Source organism: Mercenaria mercenaria, chromosome 13 (assembly GCF_021730395.1).
Source record: "Mercenaria mercenaria strain notata chromosome 13, MADL_Memer_1, whole genome shotgun sequence".
In the NCBI taxonomy this organism is placed as follows: domain Eukaryota; kingdom Metazoa; phylum Mollusca; class Bivalvia; order Venerida; family Veneridae; genus Mercenaria; species Mercenaria mercenaria.
The window spans coordinates 79,123,652-79,145,178 of record NC_069373.1 but is presented as its reverse complement, the minus strand read 5'-3'; the positions used below and the strand labels follow the sequence as shown (position 1 = coordinate 79,145,178).

General features: G+C 34.0%; 1 protein-coding gene across 3 annotated transcripts in view; it reads right to left on the bottom strand.

Annotated features, from left to right (window-relative positions):
* LOC123529777 (prestin-like) overlaps nt 1–21,527 on the bottom strand; it is an 87,559-nt gene that overhangs the window by 50,283 nt on the left and 15,749 nt on the right. Inside the window, exon 1 of one of the 3 annotated variants that reach the window (XM_045310300.2) lies at nt 20,753–20,947. The exons of the other annotated variants lie outside the window; for them this stretch is intronic. Within the exon in view, the coding sequence (XP_045166235.1) occupies nt 20,753–20,759 (7 nt within the window). The 5' untranslated portion in view covers nt 20,760–20,947. Of the gene's footprint in view, nt 1–20,752; nt 20,948–21,527 lie in introns of those variants that run through there. 3 annotated transcript variants of the gene reach the window in all.

Here is a 21,527-nt window from a genome sequence, read left to right as displayed (position 1 = left end):
TGGGTAAATTTTGACCCTGGGGGTCATGATTTGAACAAATTTTGTAGAGGTCCACTAGGCAATGCTACATGTTAAATATTATTATTATTATTATACCAGATTTATGAAGGTTGAGCTAAGCTCAATATCTAAGCTCTAGGCCTTCTGGTTTATTTTTAGAAAAAATTTGAAGATTTTCCTATGTAAAATCGTGTGACCCCTGGGGCGGGGTCAATTTTGACCTGGGGGGGGGGGGGGGGGGGTCATGATTTGAACAAATTTTGTAGAGGTCCACTAGGCAATGGTACATGTCAAATATCTAAGCTTTTGACCCCGGGCTGATTTTTTAAATTTTTTTTATGGGGTTGTGTCACTCCACAAAGTTGAATGGGGAAAATAACTAAATTTCATTTTTTCAACAAAAAAAACAAATTTTGAACCTTCTAAATACATGTTGTGAAATGGACTATAACAGCCATATTGGACAAAATCATTACTGTTTTCATGCCAACGTAACTTATATACAGTATTTTGCAAAAGTCGTGGCATATTACATGTACTTAAAAAGACATTTCACTTGAGCAGTAACAAGCAAAAAGAATGTTTTAATAATTTTACTATGTTGCAGTTAAATCTAATTAACTACAGCTATGTTTCCGACATGACAAATTACTTTGTAACTTAAAAAACTACAACATCGTGCAAATATGTTGCATAAACCTAGTCCAGCAAAACTATAAAACTCAACTTTTATGACTGAGATAGCTTTATTCATTATTTTCTGTACTACAATGCTTTTTAAACTGCCTTAAAGAAACAACTTCTTGTAATATTCCTTTAAACAGGTTGGGCATGAAGACCGTGTATAACTCACATGACCTAAATTTTAGTACCTGAGATGACCAAATTTCAAACTTGACATTAATCATAAATGGGCCTGAGACAGACCTTGACCTAATTAGATCTTGCTTGTGACAAAGTATTAAATTTAACAAGTCAAAAAAGGGGCATAATTTTGTAAAAATGGGAAAAAGGGTTATGGGACCTTCACAGTGCTTATCAGCTCAAAAAGTGAACAAATGCGTGAAATTTCAATCCTTTCCCGTAGGTGGATACTGAAATACCAGCTTAAATACAAAAACTTAACCAAAAACTGCTAAGTCGAAAAAGGGGCATTATTTTGAAAAAAATGCAAAGCAGAGTTATGGGACCTACACAGTGCATGTCAGATCATGACAGTGAACAAGTGTGTGAAGTTTCAATCCATTTTCATTAGCGGATACTGAGATACCAGCTTACATACAAAACCTTAACCAAGAATTTCTAAGTCGAAAAAGGGGCATAATTTTGTAAAAAAGCAAAATAGAGTTAAAGAACCTGTGCAATGAAGGTCAGTTTATCACAGTGAATAAGTGTGTGCAGCTTCAATCCATTCCCACAAGTGGTTACTGAGATACCAGCTTACATACAAAACCTTAACCAAGAATTTCTAAGTCGAAAAAGGGGCATAATTTTGTAAAAAAGCAAAATAGAGTTATGGAACCTGTGCAATGTAGGTCAGTTTATCACAGTGAATAAGTGTGTGAAGTTTCAATCCATTCCCACAAGTGGTTACTGAGATACCAGCTTACATACAAAACCTTAACCAAATCGGGACGCCGACGCAGACACCGACGCCGACGCATGGGTGAGTCCAATAGCTCTACTATTCTTTGAATAGTCGGGCTAAAAAAGAATTTAAAAAATTTAAAATCAAAAAAGACTTTTTAAAGGTATTTCTATTTTTAGATCTAGCAGCCCCTAAAAGGGGTCAAGTGCCCCCTTTGAACAAACTTGGGAGAGGACCAAATAATTCTGCTACATAGCAAGTTTTATGAAGATACATCAAATTTTTCATGATAAGAAGTTGTTTAAAAGGTATTTCTATTTTAGCTCTAGCTGTCCCTAAAAGGGGCCAAGTGGCCCCATTCGAAAAAACTTGGGAAACGACCATATAATGATGCCACAGACCAATTTTAATGAAGATCCATCAAGCAGTGCATGATAAGAAGTCTTTTAAAAATATTTCTATTTTTAGCTCTAGCAGCCCCTAAAAGGAGCTAAGTACCCCATTTGAACGAACTTGGGAGATGACCATATAATGATACTACAGACTAAGTTTGATGAAGATCCATCAAGCCGTTCATGAGAAGAAGTTATTTAAAGGTATTTCTATTTTTAGCTCTAGCGGCCCATAAAAGGGGTCAAGTGCCCCCATTTGAATAAATTTGGGAGAGGACCAAATAATGATGCTACAGACTAAGTTTGATGAAGATCAATCAAGTGGATCATGATAAGAAGTTGTTTAAAGGTATTTCTATTTTTAGCTCTAGCGGCCCCTAGAAGGGGCCAAGTGCCCCCATTTGAACAAATTTGGCAGAGGACCCTATAATGATGCTACAGACCAAGTTTGATGAAGATCCATCAAGCGGTTCATGAGAAGTCGTTTAAAGGTATTTCTGTTTTAAGCTCTAGCAGCCCATAAAAGGGGCCAAGTGCCTCCATTTGAACAAACTTGACACAGGACCTCACCAGGATGCTACAGACCAAATTTGGTGTTATTCTTACAAGTAGTAATAATAATAATAATAATAATAACGACTTTATTTATAGTGGATAACATATTTGGCTAAGCCAATTTACAATATGGTCCACATATACATGGCTATATACAAACATGGATAAAAATATGACAAAATAAAACACACAAAGTTAATGTTATCAGAAAAATAATATGAGAATGAAAGATTATATACAATACAGGACACTAATTTAACAACTGAAGTAACTATTTACAATGAAAATGGAGAGAGATGGTAGAGACAGTATTTCCTGACATTTAATTGCAATTATGACTTATTGTACTGTCAGAGTATTGCCACTGAAGGTACGATCTTTTAAATTTCTCCAGGGTGTCTGAAGTACGTATATATTTAGGTATGTTATTCCAGATAACTGTTCCAGAATAGTGCAAAGATTTGCGAAAAAATTCCTTTTTTGGCATAGGTACTACTAGTTCATCATTTTCTCTAGATCTAAGTTCACGATCAGATGTTTGCTTTTGAGTAAATTTTGAAGTAAGATAATTAGGACATTGGTCATGAATCGATTTATATACTAGGATTGCTTTTTTGTATTTAATTCGGTCAGAAAAAGTCATCCGTTTCAGAGGAGAAGATGTTTAAGTAAAAATGTGGACGATGGATGATGAACGACGGATGCCGGACCATTCAACCCATACTAATAGCTCACCCTGAACCTTCTGAGCTAAAAACTTAATGCTGACAGATGGACACCCATATGATTTGGTATTGTGTGGTCATTCCATTGTTTGAAAACAACAGAATGACCACTTAAGCGACAAAAGACTTAAGTGGTTACGGACTAAATACAAAGGATTTCTATTGTCCTAGGCCACGGACGCATAGACGGTGAAAACAACAAGAGGGTCATGATGACCCTGGATCGCTCATCAGAGTAATATGAGCTACATGTTTCAAATGTCAAACTGATGAACTGCTGATTATCGATTTTCTATAAATAGCCTAATTAACATGTGGTCATATTTTTGCGTGCTTGAAACGAAAACGAGACAATGCAGTCGAAAATTCAGTAACATTCTTAGATCATTAGGGTTGCATTAAAATAATATCTTACAATTTGATAGCTATTACGAACATTTAAGTTTGTTCTGACATATTTGAAAAGTGTTACAACTTGCTGGAAAAGCTATCAGAGGTACAAACTGGTATTGTCTATGGTCCGGAATTATTTGGAAACTTTTCCGTTGAAATTCCATTTCTATTTTTAGCCGCGGATTATTGCTAGCAGAAGTCATTGTTCTTTATCAAATAAAGCCTTAAATTTCGGGAGTTATACATGTGACACTGCGGTTAGGAAACATTTTTGAATTGTCAGTCTGGATTCCCAGGCTAGGTTTCTATATATATAAGCTACCTTTTCTACGTTATAAGCTACGTGACCTCTGGGGCAGTACTAGGCAATAGCTAATCAATATCATCGCTCCAGTTCAGGTGACATGAGGTAACCAATTTGCATATTTGTATTCATACACGTGGTTGTTTTCATTAAAACGTTGACTTCAGTTTGTATCAATTTTAGTCGCCGAATTTACATTAAAAATGGTATTAAGGCATATATTGTAGCTTTGCATATTCTGCACGCTGTGTAGATAATTTTTTACCTGGAAAGCTTGGAACTATTTTTGGTTGTGTTGTTAGGATGGTCTTAAGAACTGACAAGATTTCTCAAACGGAGTATTCTTTTTGACACTGGTGGCAGCAGCCACCAAAAAGATATCCATTAAAAGAACAATACCTGTACAATAAAGGATTGGAATAAAGATTAGGAAGACTAGGATTGTATCTACTGTGGTATTTATATGTTCTAACAAACTGCAAGAGCCTCACAGCTATCTTTTATAATTCTGTTGTTACTTTGAACAATTTCCAATATTTTCTTAAATAGCTATTTTCTATGAATACAAAATAAAATACTACATTCTACAGTACAAAACAATATTACAACATATGTTCAGTGTAGAATAATCAATATATCAATACATTAAACTATATTTAAAAGTTATATAGTTTCAAATAAATATATTTCCAGACTCCATTATCAGATTTTATCTTCTTAACCGGAAACCTTATCTAAAATGACGTACTATATAGTTCTTTATGACTGCTCTCCCTGTCCCCCCCCCACCCTCCCCTCACTTATTTGAATCAACAGAAATTACCATTTTGCCTTTCCATAGGTAAAAAGATATCATAACTTTAAAAGACTTCATCAAAAATTCTCAAATATTAAGGAGGGGGGATTTAACGTCACACTGACACAATTACAGGCCATATAGCTATTTTCCAGCTTTGATGGTAGAGGAAGACCCCTGAGGTGCCCCTCCGTGCATTATTTCATCACGAGCGGGTACCTGGGTAGAACAAATTACCTTTAAGCCAGCTGGATGGCTTCCTCACATGAAGAATTCAACGCCCCAAGTGTTAGGCTCGAACCCACATCGGTGAGGGGCAAATGATTTGGAGTCAGCGACCTTAACCACTCGGCCACGGAGGCTGCTGTTTCTTTGATATAAATGTATGAATGTCAAGAAATTGAAAAGTCAAAGTTTAAAGGTGGTTAATCAGATTTTGATCAAGTAATTGGTTTGGTAGAAAGTTACACAAATGATCATTCACACTTACTTGTGTTCACTGGTTGCTTAATACAGGTTTGATTTTCAATGGAGGTATTTTTAAAAATTCATTTTCCTGTCCTTGTCGCCCAACGAAGAGTTATTTTAGCATATGTATAAATCAAATAAGCATACATTGCCAAGGGAGTCATATGAATATTAGAACATGCCAAAGATTTAAACTCACAAATATATATGTAGCCGAAATTCATTAGAAATGCAAGTGTGAAGAAATAAAATTACCTCCCTTTACCTACCTTGGATGTGCAACCAGGGTAGATTGGAAATACATTAATTCGGAAGCTACACGCTGTTTAAACTTGCCTGCTGGTTCAGATTGTTAAAATATCCCAACATCTAGCAAATGCAAATATGAAATTAATAGAAATTATATCGAAATCAAAAGAAGTAGCCCACTTCTTTATTTCATAAAAAAAATTTATTAAGAATCCTAGAGTGTTCTCATAATTACTTATTTATAGCTAACCTAAAAGTTACTAAGGTGAACAAAAAGGTTGTTGACATGATTTTTCCAGGACTTCTTACTTATATTTAGCTCTAAATACACTTTAATAATAATAAGTGCAACTATCTAAAAGGGTGTTGCAATGATGTTACCATGACTACTTAAATAAAGTTTGCTTTAAATGCATTTTGATCAGCTATAACTATCTAAAATGGTGGTGCCATGATGTTACCATGACTATTTATATTAAGTACATTTAAATACACTTTGGTGATGTTTTGATGAGTTAAAACTATCTAAAAGGGTGTTGCAATGATGTTACCATGACTACTTACACAATGTTTAAAGTTTGCTTTAAATACACTTAACTGAGCTACAACTGTCTAAAAGAGTATTGCCATGATGTTTCCATGGCCACTTACATTAAGTTTGCTTTAAAAAAAACTTTGAAGAGCTGCACCGATCTAAATGGGTGTTGCCATGATATTACCATGACTACTTACTTATAGTTAGCTTTAATTACACTTTGATGAGTATAAAAATATATAAGGGTGTTGCAATGATGTTACCATGACTACTTACATAAAGTTAGCTTTAAACTGACTTACTGGTTGTTGCAATGATGTTGCCCTGACTACCTCCTTGTAGTCAATTTAAATTATGCTAGGATAAGCTATAACTATCTAAAATGGTGTTGTCATAATGCTACCATGACTACTTAATTAATTAAAGTTAACTTCACATAGATATGCTATCAGTGTTCATTCCAGGCCGCGCCATGGGGCCATTGGCGCATATTTTACAGTTTGGGTGCATAAATGTTCGCCTTATAGCCCCCATCGAGCACACACATTTTCAGAAAACAAAATATTAAATCCGTTTACAATTAGCTGTTAGCGCCCACTTCCAGCAATTGTGAATCGAATACAACTCTTCAGATGACATAACGCATCATTTCATTGGTCGATGTAAAAATAGTAGCCAGTCTCCGGTTGCCTAACAACATTGCTACTAAATGGCAGACGCAATTGTGAGAAAATAGAAATCCAATTTTACGATTTTCTCGAACATCCGAAAACAGAAGACGAGGAAGAACAAAGAAAGATAACTTGTTCAAGACCGCTAAATCACCCAATGGCGTCAGAATCAGGCGACAAACATTCATTCCATAGTAAATGGCTGTCGGACTTTCCGTGGTTAGGTTTCAATAACGATAAGGATATTACGACTTGTAAATACATGAATTATGTTTTAAGAATCGCAAAAGTAATACGTTGAGCTACATGTAACAAAAGTGTTAAAAATATAGCTTTTTATTATGGGTAAAACAGTTATTCTTTGGTGACCCCTGTTTTTTCGAATGTCCCTAAGTTTTTGCTTTAATGGGGCCTTTTGAGCCCAATTAAAAGAAAATCTGGAATGAACACTGGCTACGAATATATTAAAGGGTGTTTCAAGGGTGTAACCATTTTATCTTTACTAAAAGGTATTAAATATCTAATACATTATTTTATGGAATGATATTTAGGTAAATATTACACAATGCCTGCTGACTGTTACAATTTACTCACTGACACTCCCATTGTGCTTACTGGTATAGTAATCATGCATGCTGGCACCTTTAATACGCTTGTTGACAATGATACCATGCTTGTTGACAATGATATCATGCTTGCTGACAATGATACCATGCGTGCTGGAAGTTACAACTTCTTTGCTGCTTAGACTCTGAGGTCTATATCATAATTTCATTTGGCAAAATGACAGTGCCGTGTACCGTATTGGAATATTTCAACATGCCAGGACTGTATATAAGCAACATTGCACAGTTACAATGCTCACAGAAGAAAATACACGATGTGAGCACACAATTTGAAAGATGCAATCAGTCACTAAGCAAGTTGAAAGTAAGCATAATGCAAAGTGCAACATTGCACGTCACATTTTGATACCAGGGGGCGCAAGTTTGTAGTTTTCACGAAAGGTAACGGGAATATCCGGCCTATAACGGATTTTAATTAGCTCTTGGCTAAGTGTCAAAACAGTCATCACTGACTCAAGTTCATATTCTACATGTTCAAAATTTAAATGACAGTTTGACACATTATTAGCAATCTGCAAAATTCTGTCCTTAACAGCCAGTTTAATTTGTGAAATCTCAGGAATTTCAAACTGTAAGTCTTCCATTTATATAACACGTCACTTGTAAATAAATGCAACATTAAAAATAAATAAAGTTAAGACAAATGGCAATTTGCAAAAAGGGGAAGTAACTATTGTTAGATATCTATACATATTCGGATATCCTCGATAATCTTTCCGGCAAATAATTATTCAAAGCACGCAAAAACACGACCACTTGAACATAGCGCCCCCTGTTATTAAAATGTGACATATACTTTTGAAATGACATTATGCTTACTCCTATTTTGCCTAGTGCCTGATTCCTTACTGGTTGATCACTTCGTGAATTTTGTTCTTGGATGCATTACAGATTAACCAGTATAACCATAGCATGTTGAAATATTCCAATATGGTACACGGCACTGTCATATTGCCAAATGAAATTAAGATATAGCCATCAGGGTCTAAGCAGCAAAGAAGTTGTAACTTCCAGCACACATGGTATCATTGTCAGCAAGCATGGTATCATTGTCAACAAGCGTGGTATCATTGTCAACAAGCATGTTAAAGGTGCCAGCATGCATGATTACTATACCAGTAAGCACAATGGGAGTGTCAGTGAGTAAATTGTAACAGTCAGCAGGCATTGTGTAATATTTACCTAAATATCATTCCATATTATTTTCCAGGTGCTGTATGCCTCAGCATGTATTACCTGCACTCAGTGATAACTTCCTTACACCTTTAACAAATTTATCATTTCATTCATGCTAAATAAAATTTGACAGAAACTTTAAATATATTGATAACTTATCTATTCTGCAATAATTCTGTGATGTAACTGTCAATCAGAATGTCCTATAATATTCTGAATCTTCACTGAAATAGAAGCAATTTCCAAAAGAAACATTTTATTGATTGGAGAATGAGGGCTTTTTTAAATCGCTATTCAATTGCTCTACATTTATATGGAAGGTCAATGCACCAAGCTAATTGCCATTTAATGCTAAATGACAAATAGTTAATGAAATGCTATTTGCCAAATGTTGAAAGTCAAATAATGACAGTCAAACGGTAATTGTCAAATGATAAATGCTAATTCTTAACTGAGAAATGTAAAACAATAAATGATAAATGCTAATTCTTAATTGAGAAAAGTAAAACAATAAATGACAAATGCTAATTGCTAAGTGCTTATCTAAAACAAGAGGACCATGATGGTCCTGAATCACTCACCTCTTCCCACATGACCCAGTTTTGAGTATGACGTCGTTTTTTCTATTATTTGACATAGTGACCTAGTTTTTGAGCTCATGTGACCCAGTTTTGAACTTGACCTAGATATTTTCAAGATAAAAATTCTGACAAATTTTCATGAAGATCCATTGAAAAATATGGTCTCTAGAGAGGTCACAAGGTTTTTCTATTATTTGACCTATTGACCTAGTTCTCGAAGGTACATGACCCTGTTTTGAACTTTACCTAGATATCATCAAGGTGAACATTCTCACTAATTTTCATGAAGATCTCATGAAAAATATGGCCTCTAGAGAGGTCACAAGGTTTTTCTATTTTTATACCTACTGGCCTAGTTTTTGACCGCACGTGACCCAGTTTCGAAACTGACCTAGATATCATCAAGGTTAACATTCAGATCAATTTTCATGAAGATCCCTTGAAAAATATGGCCTCTAGAGAAGTCAAAAGATTTTAATAAATTTAGACCTACTGACCTAGTTTTTGTCCACAGTTGACCCAGTTTCGAACTTGACCTAGATATCATCAAGATGAACATTCTGACCAATTTTCATGAATATCTCATGAAATATATGGCCTCTAGAGAGGTCACAAGGTTTTTCTATTTTTAGACCTACTGACCTAGTTTTTGACCGCACGTGACCCAGTTTCGAACTTGACCTAGATATCATCAAGACGAACATTCAGACCAACTTTCATACAGATCCCATGAAAAATATGGCCTTTAGAGAGGTCACAAGGTTTTTCTATTATTTGACCTACTGACCTAGTTTTTGACGGCACGTGACCCAGTTTCGAACTTGATCTAGATATCATCAAGGTGAACGTTCTGACCAATTTACATGAAGATTGTATGAAATATATGGCCTCTAGAAAGGTCACAAGGTTTTTCTATTTTTAGACCTACTGACCTAGTTTTTGAAGGCACGTGACCCAGTTTCGAACTTGAACTAGATATCATCAAGGTGAACATTCTGACCAATTTTCATGAAGATCTTGTGAAATATATGGCCTCTAGAGAAGTCACAAGGTTTTTCTATTTTTAGACCTACTGACCTAGTTTTTGAAGGCACGTGACCCAGTTTCAAACTTGACCTAGCCATCATCAAAATGAACATTCTGACCAATTTTCATAAAGATCCCATGAAAAATGTGACCTCTAGAGTGGTCACAAGCAAAAGTTTACGGACGGCCGCACGGACGCACTGACGCACGGACGGACGACGGACACCGCGCGATCACAAAAGCTCACCTTGTCACTTTGTGACAGGTGAGCTAAAAAAGAGATGAATATATCAGTGAATGAGTGCGTCCTTTAAATAGTACATTCACCTTTGTTACATAAATTTGTCTCTATTAAAACTGCTCAATGCTCTGAAATGAAGTTCAATGTGCTAAATGTGCAATGCTAATTGCTGCAAATATGAAGTCAAAAGTGTTATCTAAATAAGATATGATGTCTACAGTGCTAATTGCTCAAGACATAATTCTAAATTGCTAATTTCATCCTAAGTAAATTATAAATGTTCTAAAGACATAATATTTTTAATTGCTTCAGAAATAAAGTTCAGGGAATTAATTGCTGCAAAAATATTCAATTAGTTAATTAGTTAATTGCTGCACAAATAAATTCTAAATTGGGATCCATTTATCCAAAGGTCTATTTGCGAAAATGATATTCAGCTGTTTTTGTGGAATGTCTGTGTTTCCACCTAGCTCTCCAGTCTCTAAAATAATGTCAGAAGTGTTAATTGAAACAGCTGGAAATGGCCCCACTACCCAAACCATCAGGTGCTTAATACAGTAGTCCTTGCTATTACATCTCAAACTGCATAGAACATAATTACACTGCATCAAAGGAAATTTTTAAAATTTGAATATATTTGCATTTGACAAAATAACGTATCATAAAAAGCTGTAAAATCAGCAAAAATGATTCTTACGTTGATTTGCATTTTTACAATTTGTGGGGAGACACATTTCTACACATTTAGTCAATTACAATTATCTATATCGTTGCATTGACAGCAAATTCCATTCTGCTATTGACAGAACAAGTGCCTCCTAATACCGGACAAATAAAAATCTTATACATTCTTAAATATACTACTTGTTTACGATGAATGAATTATACACAAGGTAGGAGTCAGAGGTTACTTATGGTATTTATACGCCAAGCCTTCTACTGCCAGGACTGAGTACTATTTACATAGCACCATTACTATGATTTTGACATTTCTGTGGTGTGTGGAATTGAAAATATCCGACAAATCTCATACTACATGCAAATTCCTTCCATGAGAACGACATAAGAATTTCAGTATGACAAGCTACCTCCGCTGCAGACGCAATCATAGTAAACTATTTCATGTCACTACCACCTAATTTTTTTATAACTCACTCATACTATTTTCTAAATTTGTACAATATTCATCAATCAAGTAACAAAAGCAATGATTCTGTTCTTCCTTTCTATATGTTTTAAACAACTTTATAATAATGCCAAATATTAGTCACAAACACCATTGACCACATCCGAATAAGGATGGAAAGGGGCTAAGACAAGGGAGAGTACTGTGCAAGGATAGAGCATTAAACTCCTGACCAAGACATCGAGGGTTCAAGTAATGTCTCCATAACTACACGCCTACAGCAGAAGTATAATTGGCCACCATTTTGTCTATTTAACATCAAATGTGAAAATTTTCTCAACAATCTATGTAATTGCTATAATCTAATAAAATATTGGGAGAAAAAAAATCAACCATCTTGCAATAACTCCAACATCTTAAAATATCAGTCACAACTGATCTTTTATATCTATGGTTACGCAAGAAAATTTTGGAAGCAATGGAAAACAAATGAGAAGCTAAATGCAGTATATACCTACTTCAGTTTTATCATCTCACACCTGTATGAACACAATCATCTGCAAACTGAAATTTTGATATATAAATCAATCAACCCAGTTTCAAAGATAACATTCTTAGTATTGTCTGGATGATCAGGCTTCAGAAGATAATTTTGAAATGCTGATATTAATAAAAATCTTCACAAGCAGGTTTTCAACATTTGACCTTGACCTCCAGCTTTCTTAACATTAATTAGGTGTCAATACAAGCCCATTATAGGAGGCTGATCTGAACCAGAAACAGCTGGTAAAGTTGCAACGAACACCCACCCACCAACCTTTCGTACCTGAATTTAACTACCCAACTTTTTAACAATAAAAAAATACCTGGTTAAACAGAATTCTGTATGACCCATGTACTGAAGAGACATGACAAGAATTTAAATGAACTGATTGTTTTCTACATGTATTTTTCAATTATTTAATTTTATTAGCATTAAATTTTCTAAAACTATTTGGAGGAATTAATATGACTTTGTAAATTTCAAATTTTCATTTATCTATAAAAAAGAAAAAAAAAAGAAAAAGAAAAACTGAAGCACTTGACTCAATTTTTCAAAATGTAGAGATAAATCTCGAGAAGTGTCCCTTAAACAGACATCGAGGTAAAAATGTTTTAAAAGTTCACATTCCTGTACTTATCTGTGTAAAAAATACAATGCCAAGTTGAAGAACTACAAAATATACAAAGATACTGATAAATAACAACAAAATACACAAAGAAATGGACATATGAAAAGCTGAAGAGTGGCTAATACACTTATGGATAGAGAGATGAAAGGACCAATGGAAGAAAAAGATTTATTGTTCTTTCCATCACTGCCATAAAAGAGTGATAACAACTTCTTTGATGTGTATTTTTGTCTACTAATAAATAAAGTTATAAATAGTCTCTACCAGTTCTGATTTAAAACATGGTAGTAAAACAAGAATTTATTAATAGAAAGTTGTATGTGAGGTTGTAAACATATTTATAAATCATTTTTCTAAACAGATAAAAGTTCTATATTTGCTAGACATGCACTCAAACATTATTTTCACCAAGGTTATGCTTCAAAATACACCTACACAGCATTTTTAATTAGGAGGAAGACAAAAATTATGCCAACAATTAAAGTACTGTAAAAGCACATATGTTCGCTGATTCAAAACTTTGCAAATTTGAAATTTTGAGCATGTTCACGAGATTAATATTCGCGAAATTTTAAAAATGGTATCCTACTTGAATTTGAATTATACTAATGGTGGGTAGTTATGCGAGGATTAATTTTCGCAATATGTAGGACCTCATGAATATAGCACAATTTAAACCCTCGATAAAAATTCTGCTTTTACAGTAGCTTGCCATCAACAAGAATGGGTAAAATTTCTTGATATTTCACTGGCCAAAATGTCCTAAGGCCTAAAAAAATTCTTTGTTTCCGGTAACATGCTCAAAAAAAAATTAGGGTAGGTAGGTCTGAATTTTCTTTTTTTATTTTTTTTTTAAGTGAGCCTTTTCGGAAATAATTTTTATGTCAAAAAATAAATACAAATTAGGGGATTATGCCTTGAGAGCATCAGTTAGTTGATCTCTAACATCACTGACCATGTTTAAAGCATAAATGGTAAAGTTGTGCAACTTTTTGTTCAAAAGTTGGAAAAAATATTCTCCAAGGCCATAAAAACTTTTAGGGTCGGGCCAAAAATGTAGAGTAGGTCGGGATACTGGAAATAAACAACTTTTTTTTTACGTCTAACAATTCACTGACTTTGAAATAATCAAATTTCCGTAACTTTTCACTGACCAAACTTCTGACCAATATATTGACCTTGAAAAACTATTATTATTCTGATGAATGAAGTCTAGCACAATTCATCATGTTTTATTGAGTCTGATAGGTCGAAAATAGTAGGGATGGCAACGGAAAACCGATTTTGGTACTCGAGTACTCGCAGACTTTTTCGATCAAGTATTCTGTTACTCGTAAAAGTGGTTTCCGTAACCGGAATAGGCAAGAATCGAACATATTTAGCTTTTTTTTAATACTAAAGGGAGATAATTCAAAATCACTAGTTGTTTTACCATGGCTCCCGTAAGCAGTGATATAACATTTCAAAACCAATCTTTTATTGTTAGATACAGCTGTAAATGATTTATTGTGCTAAAGGGAAAACTCGAGAATGTAAAACCAACATATGACAAAAGTTATATATATATTACAAGTATTATTATTAAATTGACTTTTTTGTTGATTGCGGTTGGTTTAAACATGGTCACATGATCTGTGATAAATTATCATATTGACTGGTGGGTGGGGCCTAAAGTACATATTGACCGCACCGAAAACCGTCACGTGCGAAATCGCTTAGGTACGAATAAATGTGACGTCATACTTAAAGAACAATGTTTTGACGTCAAGACCATGCTACGTCATACACCATTTACTACAAAAAATTACAAAAGGCTACATATATTTGTTTTTAATTTTTATACTTATAATTAGGCTGGATTTAATAATAAAACAATTGTTGCCTTTTAGGTTCGGTCGATATGTTAATTTATCGACCTGATAAATCCATATATCGACCCTTGGTCGATATTGCTTTTATCAGGTCGATAAATCCACATATCGACCTCACTTAAAGGCAATAATTGTATAATGTCCTCATACAGAAATTGTGTAAATGTTAATAGTTCATTTAATATCGTCTGAGAAAAGCGCACGTCTCTCACAACTGCCTAATCATCTGAATAATAGTATGTGAGTCAACCATGCACCAAGACCTCAAATGCCTTATAGACTTTCAGTGCTTTGATTATAAGAAATAAAAAAAAAACAAATTTCAAGGGCCATAATTCCTAAGTGCCTGGGCTGATTTGGCTAGTTATCGAACTTGGCCAAGGACTTAATGGTAAACATATTTTGTTCAAGTTTGTTGAAGATCGAATGAGAAATGTTCGACTTAGAGTGTGGAAATAATTGTGACACACACAGACAGGAGTAAATCAATATGTCTCCCACACCACTTTTGGAGGGAGATATAATTATTCTTTATATCAGCGGCTAATAAAACACTAAGCCGAACTTAAGTCGGCACAAAACTGGACTGGTTTACTTTTTAAATTATAAAGGCTATATTCTTTATTGAACGCTCAAGGTCTCATTTAAACAACCATGTTAAAATTGCTGTGTTTCAAGTCCCCAGTCGAAAATTTACTGTTTATTACCATAGTAATTCATGGTTTATCATGGTGGTCATGAGACAATGGTTTACCATGGCTGCGGTAATTGGCACCACATTCATAAAACATGTTATCAGACCATGGTCAACCATGGTTGTGGACCACAGTCAACCATCAAAAACTGTATAAATATGAGTTTGAAATGGTTGTGAAATTACATGACAATTACAGTCTATATCTATTTATGCAAGTCAGTCATTTATTTGTCATAAAATTGCTAAGATGACAACAAATTATTGTTGGAGCCAAAATGCAGTCAGGCGTCTTTGGTGCATTGTAAAACTAGATAAGTGTGAAAATTACTAACATGACCATGGTAGTCCATGGTCACCCATGGTTGAAAAGAGTTGACAACAGTAGACCATAGTCAAACTGTTGATTCTGACCATGGCCAACCATGTCCAATTTTATCTCACCATGGTCAACAATGGTTGACTGTGCTCCTGACCATGTTTTCACCATGGTATTTGATGACTGACCATGTTAAATCATGGTCAACCATCAAAAACCATGGTCAACAATCATGTCATCATTTCGCATGTGTCTTTTTGTCTTTTATTTTATTATTTTCGAGTACTCAATTACTAAATTTTGTAATCGATACTTGAAACACCAAGCAAGTACTCGGATAACTGGTTAACCGTTGCCATCCTAGAAAATGGACAATGCCCTCTAATGGTTTACTCATTGATTAACTGCGATTCACTGCTTTAAGTATTTTTGTTCTATGTTTCTTTAATATATATTCCCCACCCACCACCCCCCTGGTAGGAGTTTAACCCTTATCATGCTGGACACAACTTATTCTGCCTTTGTGACCAGTGCAGATCATGATCAGCCTGCACATCCATGCAGTCTAAGTCTTAGAGGCTCGAACCCATATCAATGAGGGGCAAGTGATTTGACTAATCTATTAACCAGACCATTTTTTTCTGAATTATGTACCATTACTAGCTTGTATTCATTTGGTCATTGACAACTTTCCTACATTAACTAATTGAGGACTTCAGAACAACTCACCACTTTATGTTATATGGGCTTGTCTACCTACTGAGATGACTGGTCAGACTGAGGTTGTATTGCTTTTGAGCTACACTACAAAAGGTGGCCCATCTTGTAACAATAAAAAACTAAACAGTACTGAATATAAAATTCAAAATACTGGTAATTTTAGGCTTTATTTTGAAATGATTGATATTTTCATTCTTGTTCACAGACTGACCTCACATATTTCATTCCTGATCACAGACTGACCTCGCATATTTTGAGTTAATATTAATACTCATGATACAATATGGGTTCTCATTAAAATCAGGCTCACATATTTGTTCTCCCCATACTGACCACTATGAACTGTTTAAATAAGCATAATGAAATTGTAAATATTAAGCAAAATCACAAGGTGCGTTAGCCCTTATCATGAAAACAAATGATTCTACCTTTGTGACCAGTGCAGATCATGATCAGCCTGCACTTCCATGCAGTATGATCATGATCTACAATGTTCGCCATTAAGTTAGTAACTTTTTGGTAAACACCCCTTTTAACAGTTAATGGTACTGTCCAGATTGAAAGATGGACAAGTTCATTGTAGAAATTTAGCAGGGTAAGGGTTAAAGGGACTACTACAACAGAGATTATTTATAATTTTGAATATGAAGACCTGATTCACATTACTAACCTCTAGAATCACCATCCTGCTCATATCTTTAGTAACTTGCTTACATTTTAAATTACATATATTTTACAGCAGTGGTAACAACTGTGGTCTGCTTTTTTTTTAATGGGTAACATTATCTCAGGCTGGTGTAAGGAGAAATAACATAGTGAGATACTATCAAAATTAGCAGACAATTAAAAGAAAATCATTTTGCTTTGAAAATAGCTTCTCTTGAAACAAATTGCACATTTTCCAGGGTATGTAATGCCAAATATCAATTTATTACATATAAATGGCCCATACGTTGAATAGTTCAGCATTTATCATTCAGAATTCTCCTACACCAACCTCTGAATCTGATCAATTACCAAAATATATACACATTAAAGTATACATTTTATTCTTTAACATAAGATATTCAATCAATATTTTTCTTTAACAACTATTTGCCAGTACATAGTACTTGAGGAAATTAAGATTGTACTACTTTTTTTAGAATCTTTCATTGTTTTAAATTTTATAGTCTTGTATAATATACCAGCTGCCTTTTACCAACACAAACTATACCTGGACTGCTCTACAATCAATTTAGTTCTTTTATTGAGAATGTGATTACAGAAAATGTGAAATACAGTCAACCTTAAGTTATAGAAATCACCTGTCCATAAAGGTCATTTCTCTCTAAAGACATCTCCACCCCCCCCCCCCCCAACACACACACACACACACACACACACACACACACACCAAAATTCCCCAGCAACACAATTTAGGGAATATTTCTGCTATGTCCCAAGTCTAGAACAGAAGTCTGCATACTGGTACAAAAAAACTGCATGCATTCCATGTGCAGAACTTAGCAGTATATGACAGAACTGCATGTGAAACAAGTGATAATTTACTTTGGAATATAACAAAACTGACACAAATTCAGGAAATAAAAACCTGCAATAATTTTCTATAATTTATCTGAAAATTAGAGATGCACTGAAAAAAATAAATTAGCATATCAATGTCTGAGGTAAGACAGATAGTGATGACAGGTCTCATTTCTCTAAATTTATCAAAACTGTTAATTTCTGTATTTTGAGGTAAAAAATGCTTATTTTGCCTTAAAATTTCATATAAAAATGAAAAATGAGGACTTTTTACAATAATTATGATGATATGTTTGAAAATTTATTGAGATATATGATATATGATTGAAACTCATTGCTGGTGCAGTTAATTCATATTTCTGTCATAATTAAAATGGATATACTTATATATCTATTAAAGCTCATTGTTTCAAATTTGACAAATTATTGTAATTTATCTGATGAAATCCATACTTAATCTGAAACTTTAAACAGAAAATTGACTGAATTTAAATGACTTCTCAATGTTTTTACATTATTACTGTTTAACCTTTAGCATGCTAGATAAATTGTCGTCTGCTGGAAATGTCGTCTGCTAAAATTGTAAAGTTCATTCAATTTGCTCCAAAACTGGAAGAAATATTGTCAGAGTAGCAAACAGCTTGGAACCTGATCAGACGCCGATTTAATCGGCGTCTGATCTGGTTCCAAGCTGTTTGCAAAGGCTGTTAAATTCGCCTGCAGCAGGCTAAGGGTTAATGACTTGACTGATATCATTTTGGACATATTTGTTTTCATTCTTTATCTTCACCATGAAAAATAAAGAAACATGATTATTTATAATAATAATAATAATAAATGCAAAAGTCTATGAAAACTACCATGTACTGTAAAACCCCCATTGATGACACCTCTGGGTAGTATGATATATATCCATTTTCAAAAATAAATTTTCTGTCCACTGTCTACAAACAGTTTTTCTAAAGTCAAAACTCGAGGAACTGAACTTTAAAATTTATTTCTATTGTCATTTTATAAAAAAAACAATGTCTTACTGAATGGCTTGCCAACCAAAAGTCAGCAAGGGTGGCAGACTGTCACAAAATACTCCTGTCATTGAACTTAGCCTAATTCAAGAGCCATAATCCAAGAGTGCCTTGGGTGATTTGGCTGGTTATCTTACGTAGCCAAGATATTATGCCCACATATATTGTCAGCAAGTTTGGTGAAGCTCGGATGAAAACTGTTCAACTTAGAGAGCGGACAAGGCTAAATTTGCAGATTTCGAGTAATTCAAGGGCCATAATCCAAGAGTGCCTAGGTCAATTTGGCTAGTTATCGAACTTGGCCAAAATATTATGCCCACAAACATTATCTGCAAATTTGTGGAAGATCAGATGAAAACTGTTTGACATAGAGAGCCGACAAGGCTAAATTCGACGTTTTTCGAGTAATTCAAGGGCCATAATCCAAGAGTACTTGTGGTGATTTTGCTGGTAATCGAACTTGGCCAAGATATTATGCCAACAAACATTGTCACCTAGTTTGGTGAAGATCGGATGAAAACTATTTGACTTTGAGGACAAGGCTAAATTTGCAGATTTTGAGTAATTCAAGGGCCATAACTCAAGAGTGCATGGGGCCATTTTGCTGGTTGTCAATCTTGTCCGAGATATTATGCCCACAAACATTGTCACCGAGTTTGGTGAAGACTGGATGAAAACTGTAAGACTTAGAGTGCTGATATGCTTTTGGACACTCAGACTGTCTGCCCGCCACCAGTGCCAGGGGTGTTCACACAAAACACCCCACTCCTTCACTCTTTCAGAGACGGGCGTATAAAAATATGAACCTCAACCTTCAAACAATGGGCAAATAGTATTGTTAGAATGCAGTTTCATTACCATTAACACCCAATTGTATAATACGCAAAATTTGAGCCTTAATTCTTGGGGAAAACATTGTGACCAAACAGTGCCTTCCGTGTTACCTCACATCAGTTTTATTGTTCATCATTAGATATTGTTAAATTATTAATCTCTAAATATATCAGCAATCGTAGTGTTTTGCTTGTCATATGAGAAGTCATAGTCTAGACTTCATTTAGGGCTCGAATCCACGACCCCTGGATTAAGCGGCCTACACCTTATCCACTAGACCACAGCTCCTTCTTAATGATTAGACACCCAGAAGTGAACAATGTAATAAAGTTATATCAAGAGAAAGTAGATAATAAATAAACAATATTAAATAAATGTGAGCAACAAACTGCAATAAATAAATTCACATTGTCTTTAAGTTTACATTTTCTCCAAGCGGACAAAATCATATAAAGACAGAATGATGAAAATGTACAAAATATATAATATTGTTTTGTAATTACTGCAAACACCTTGCATTGTATCAATTTTTTCCTAGCTATCATATATTCATAGCAATAACACTCAGAACCATTTAATCAACAGTATTTCAATAAGTCTCAGAAAATTCCAATAATACTGCATTATAATATAATGTATTAAAGGCAAACTGAAACAATCCAACAAAAATGCAAATATTGTATTAAAAGCAAGTAGACAAACAGGCAACATGATACACTGTAATGTATCTTTTATAATACCAAAATATAACATTTTATGATAAAAAATTAAATTTTTTGCTTCACCCAGTCTGAAAATTGCTGCAAATATTTATAGTCTGTGTGTTACTTTCTTTTAAAATAGATAAAAGGATTTCAAATAAAAATTGATTTTCCTTCTAAGATGAATGGCTGCTTCTTTTACAAATATGAAAACATGTAGTATGATAAACTTACCTTAACCATTACTAATCACAATCATTTTTTAAACAAATGTTTAAAATAGCAAATAAAATTATTCTGACAAAAAAAATTCAAGAGCATGCATGTTGTTCTGCTACCAAAAAGTTAATATCAATATATAAAGTAACACAATTCAGACATTAAAGTACATAAATTCATTCATTAAAATATTAATTAATAATAATTATTAACCCTACCTTTCATCTTTGCACTCTCTCTCTATCACCGAGTCCTTTATCTATTTAACTATCAGTTCAAATGATAATTATATAAGTTATGAATTAAAGACTTATATATTAATCCCTATATATGAAATATCAAACCACCACCAGTACTTTGAGTATCACTGGCAGTAAAGTATCACCAGCCGCTTGTCAGAGCAGACTGTGAATGTCCAGGTAGACTATGTTACTTCTTGTAGTAATACAAAAATGACAGGTGTATACTTCACTCCAAAAGTTACTATACAATCTTCAACATATCTACTTCTTGCAATTAAACAAAAATAATAAGTGTAAAGTTCACTCCAAAAGTAATACTTCACACTCAAAAGTGTTCTTGTAGTAATACAAAAATGACAGGACTGTATACCTCACTCCAAAAGTTACTCTACAATCTTTAACATAGCTACTTCTTACAAAAATGCAAAAATAATAGGTGTAAACTTCACTCCAAAAGTAACAGAACATGCTTCTTGTAGTAATACAAAAATTACTGGAATATACTTCATTCCAAAAGTTACTCTACATACTTCTTGTAGTCATACAAAAATTACTGGAATATACTGGAATATACTTCATTTCAAAAGTTACTCTACATACTTCTTGTAGTAATACAAAAACAATATGTGTACACATTACTCCACAAGTTATTCTACAAACTTCAACATGTAATACAAAATAGGTGTAAACGGTGATCCACAAACACTTTACAAAATTGTGGTAAACTAATCTTACTTACAAAAAGCAAAGC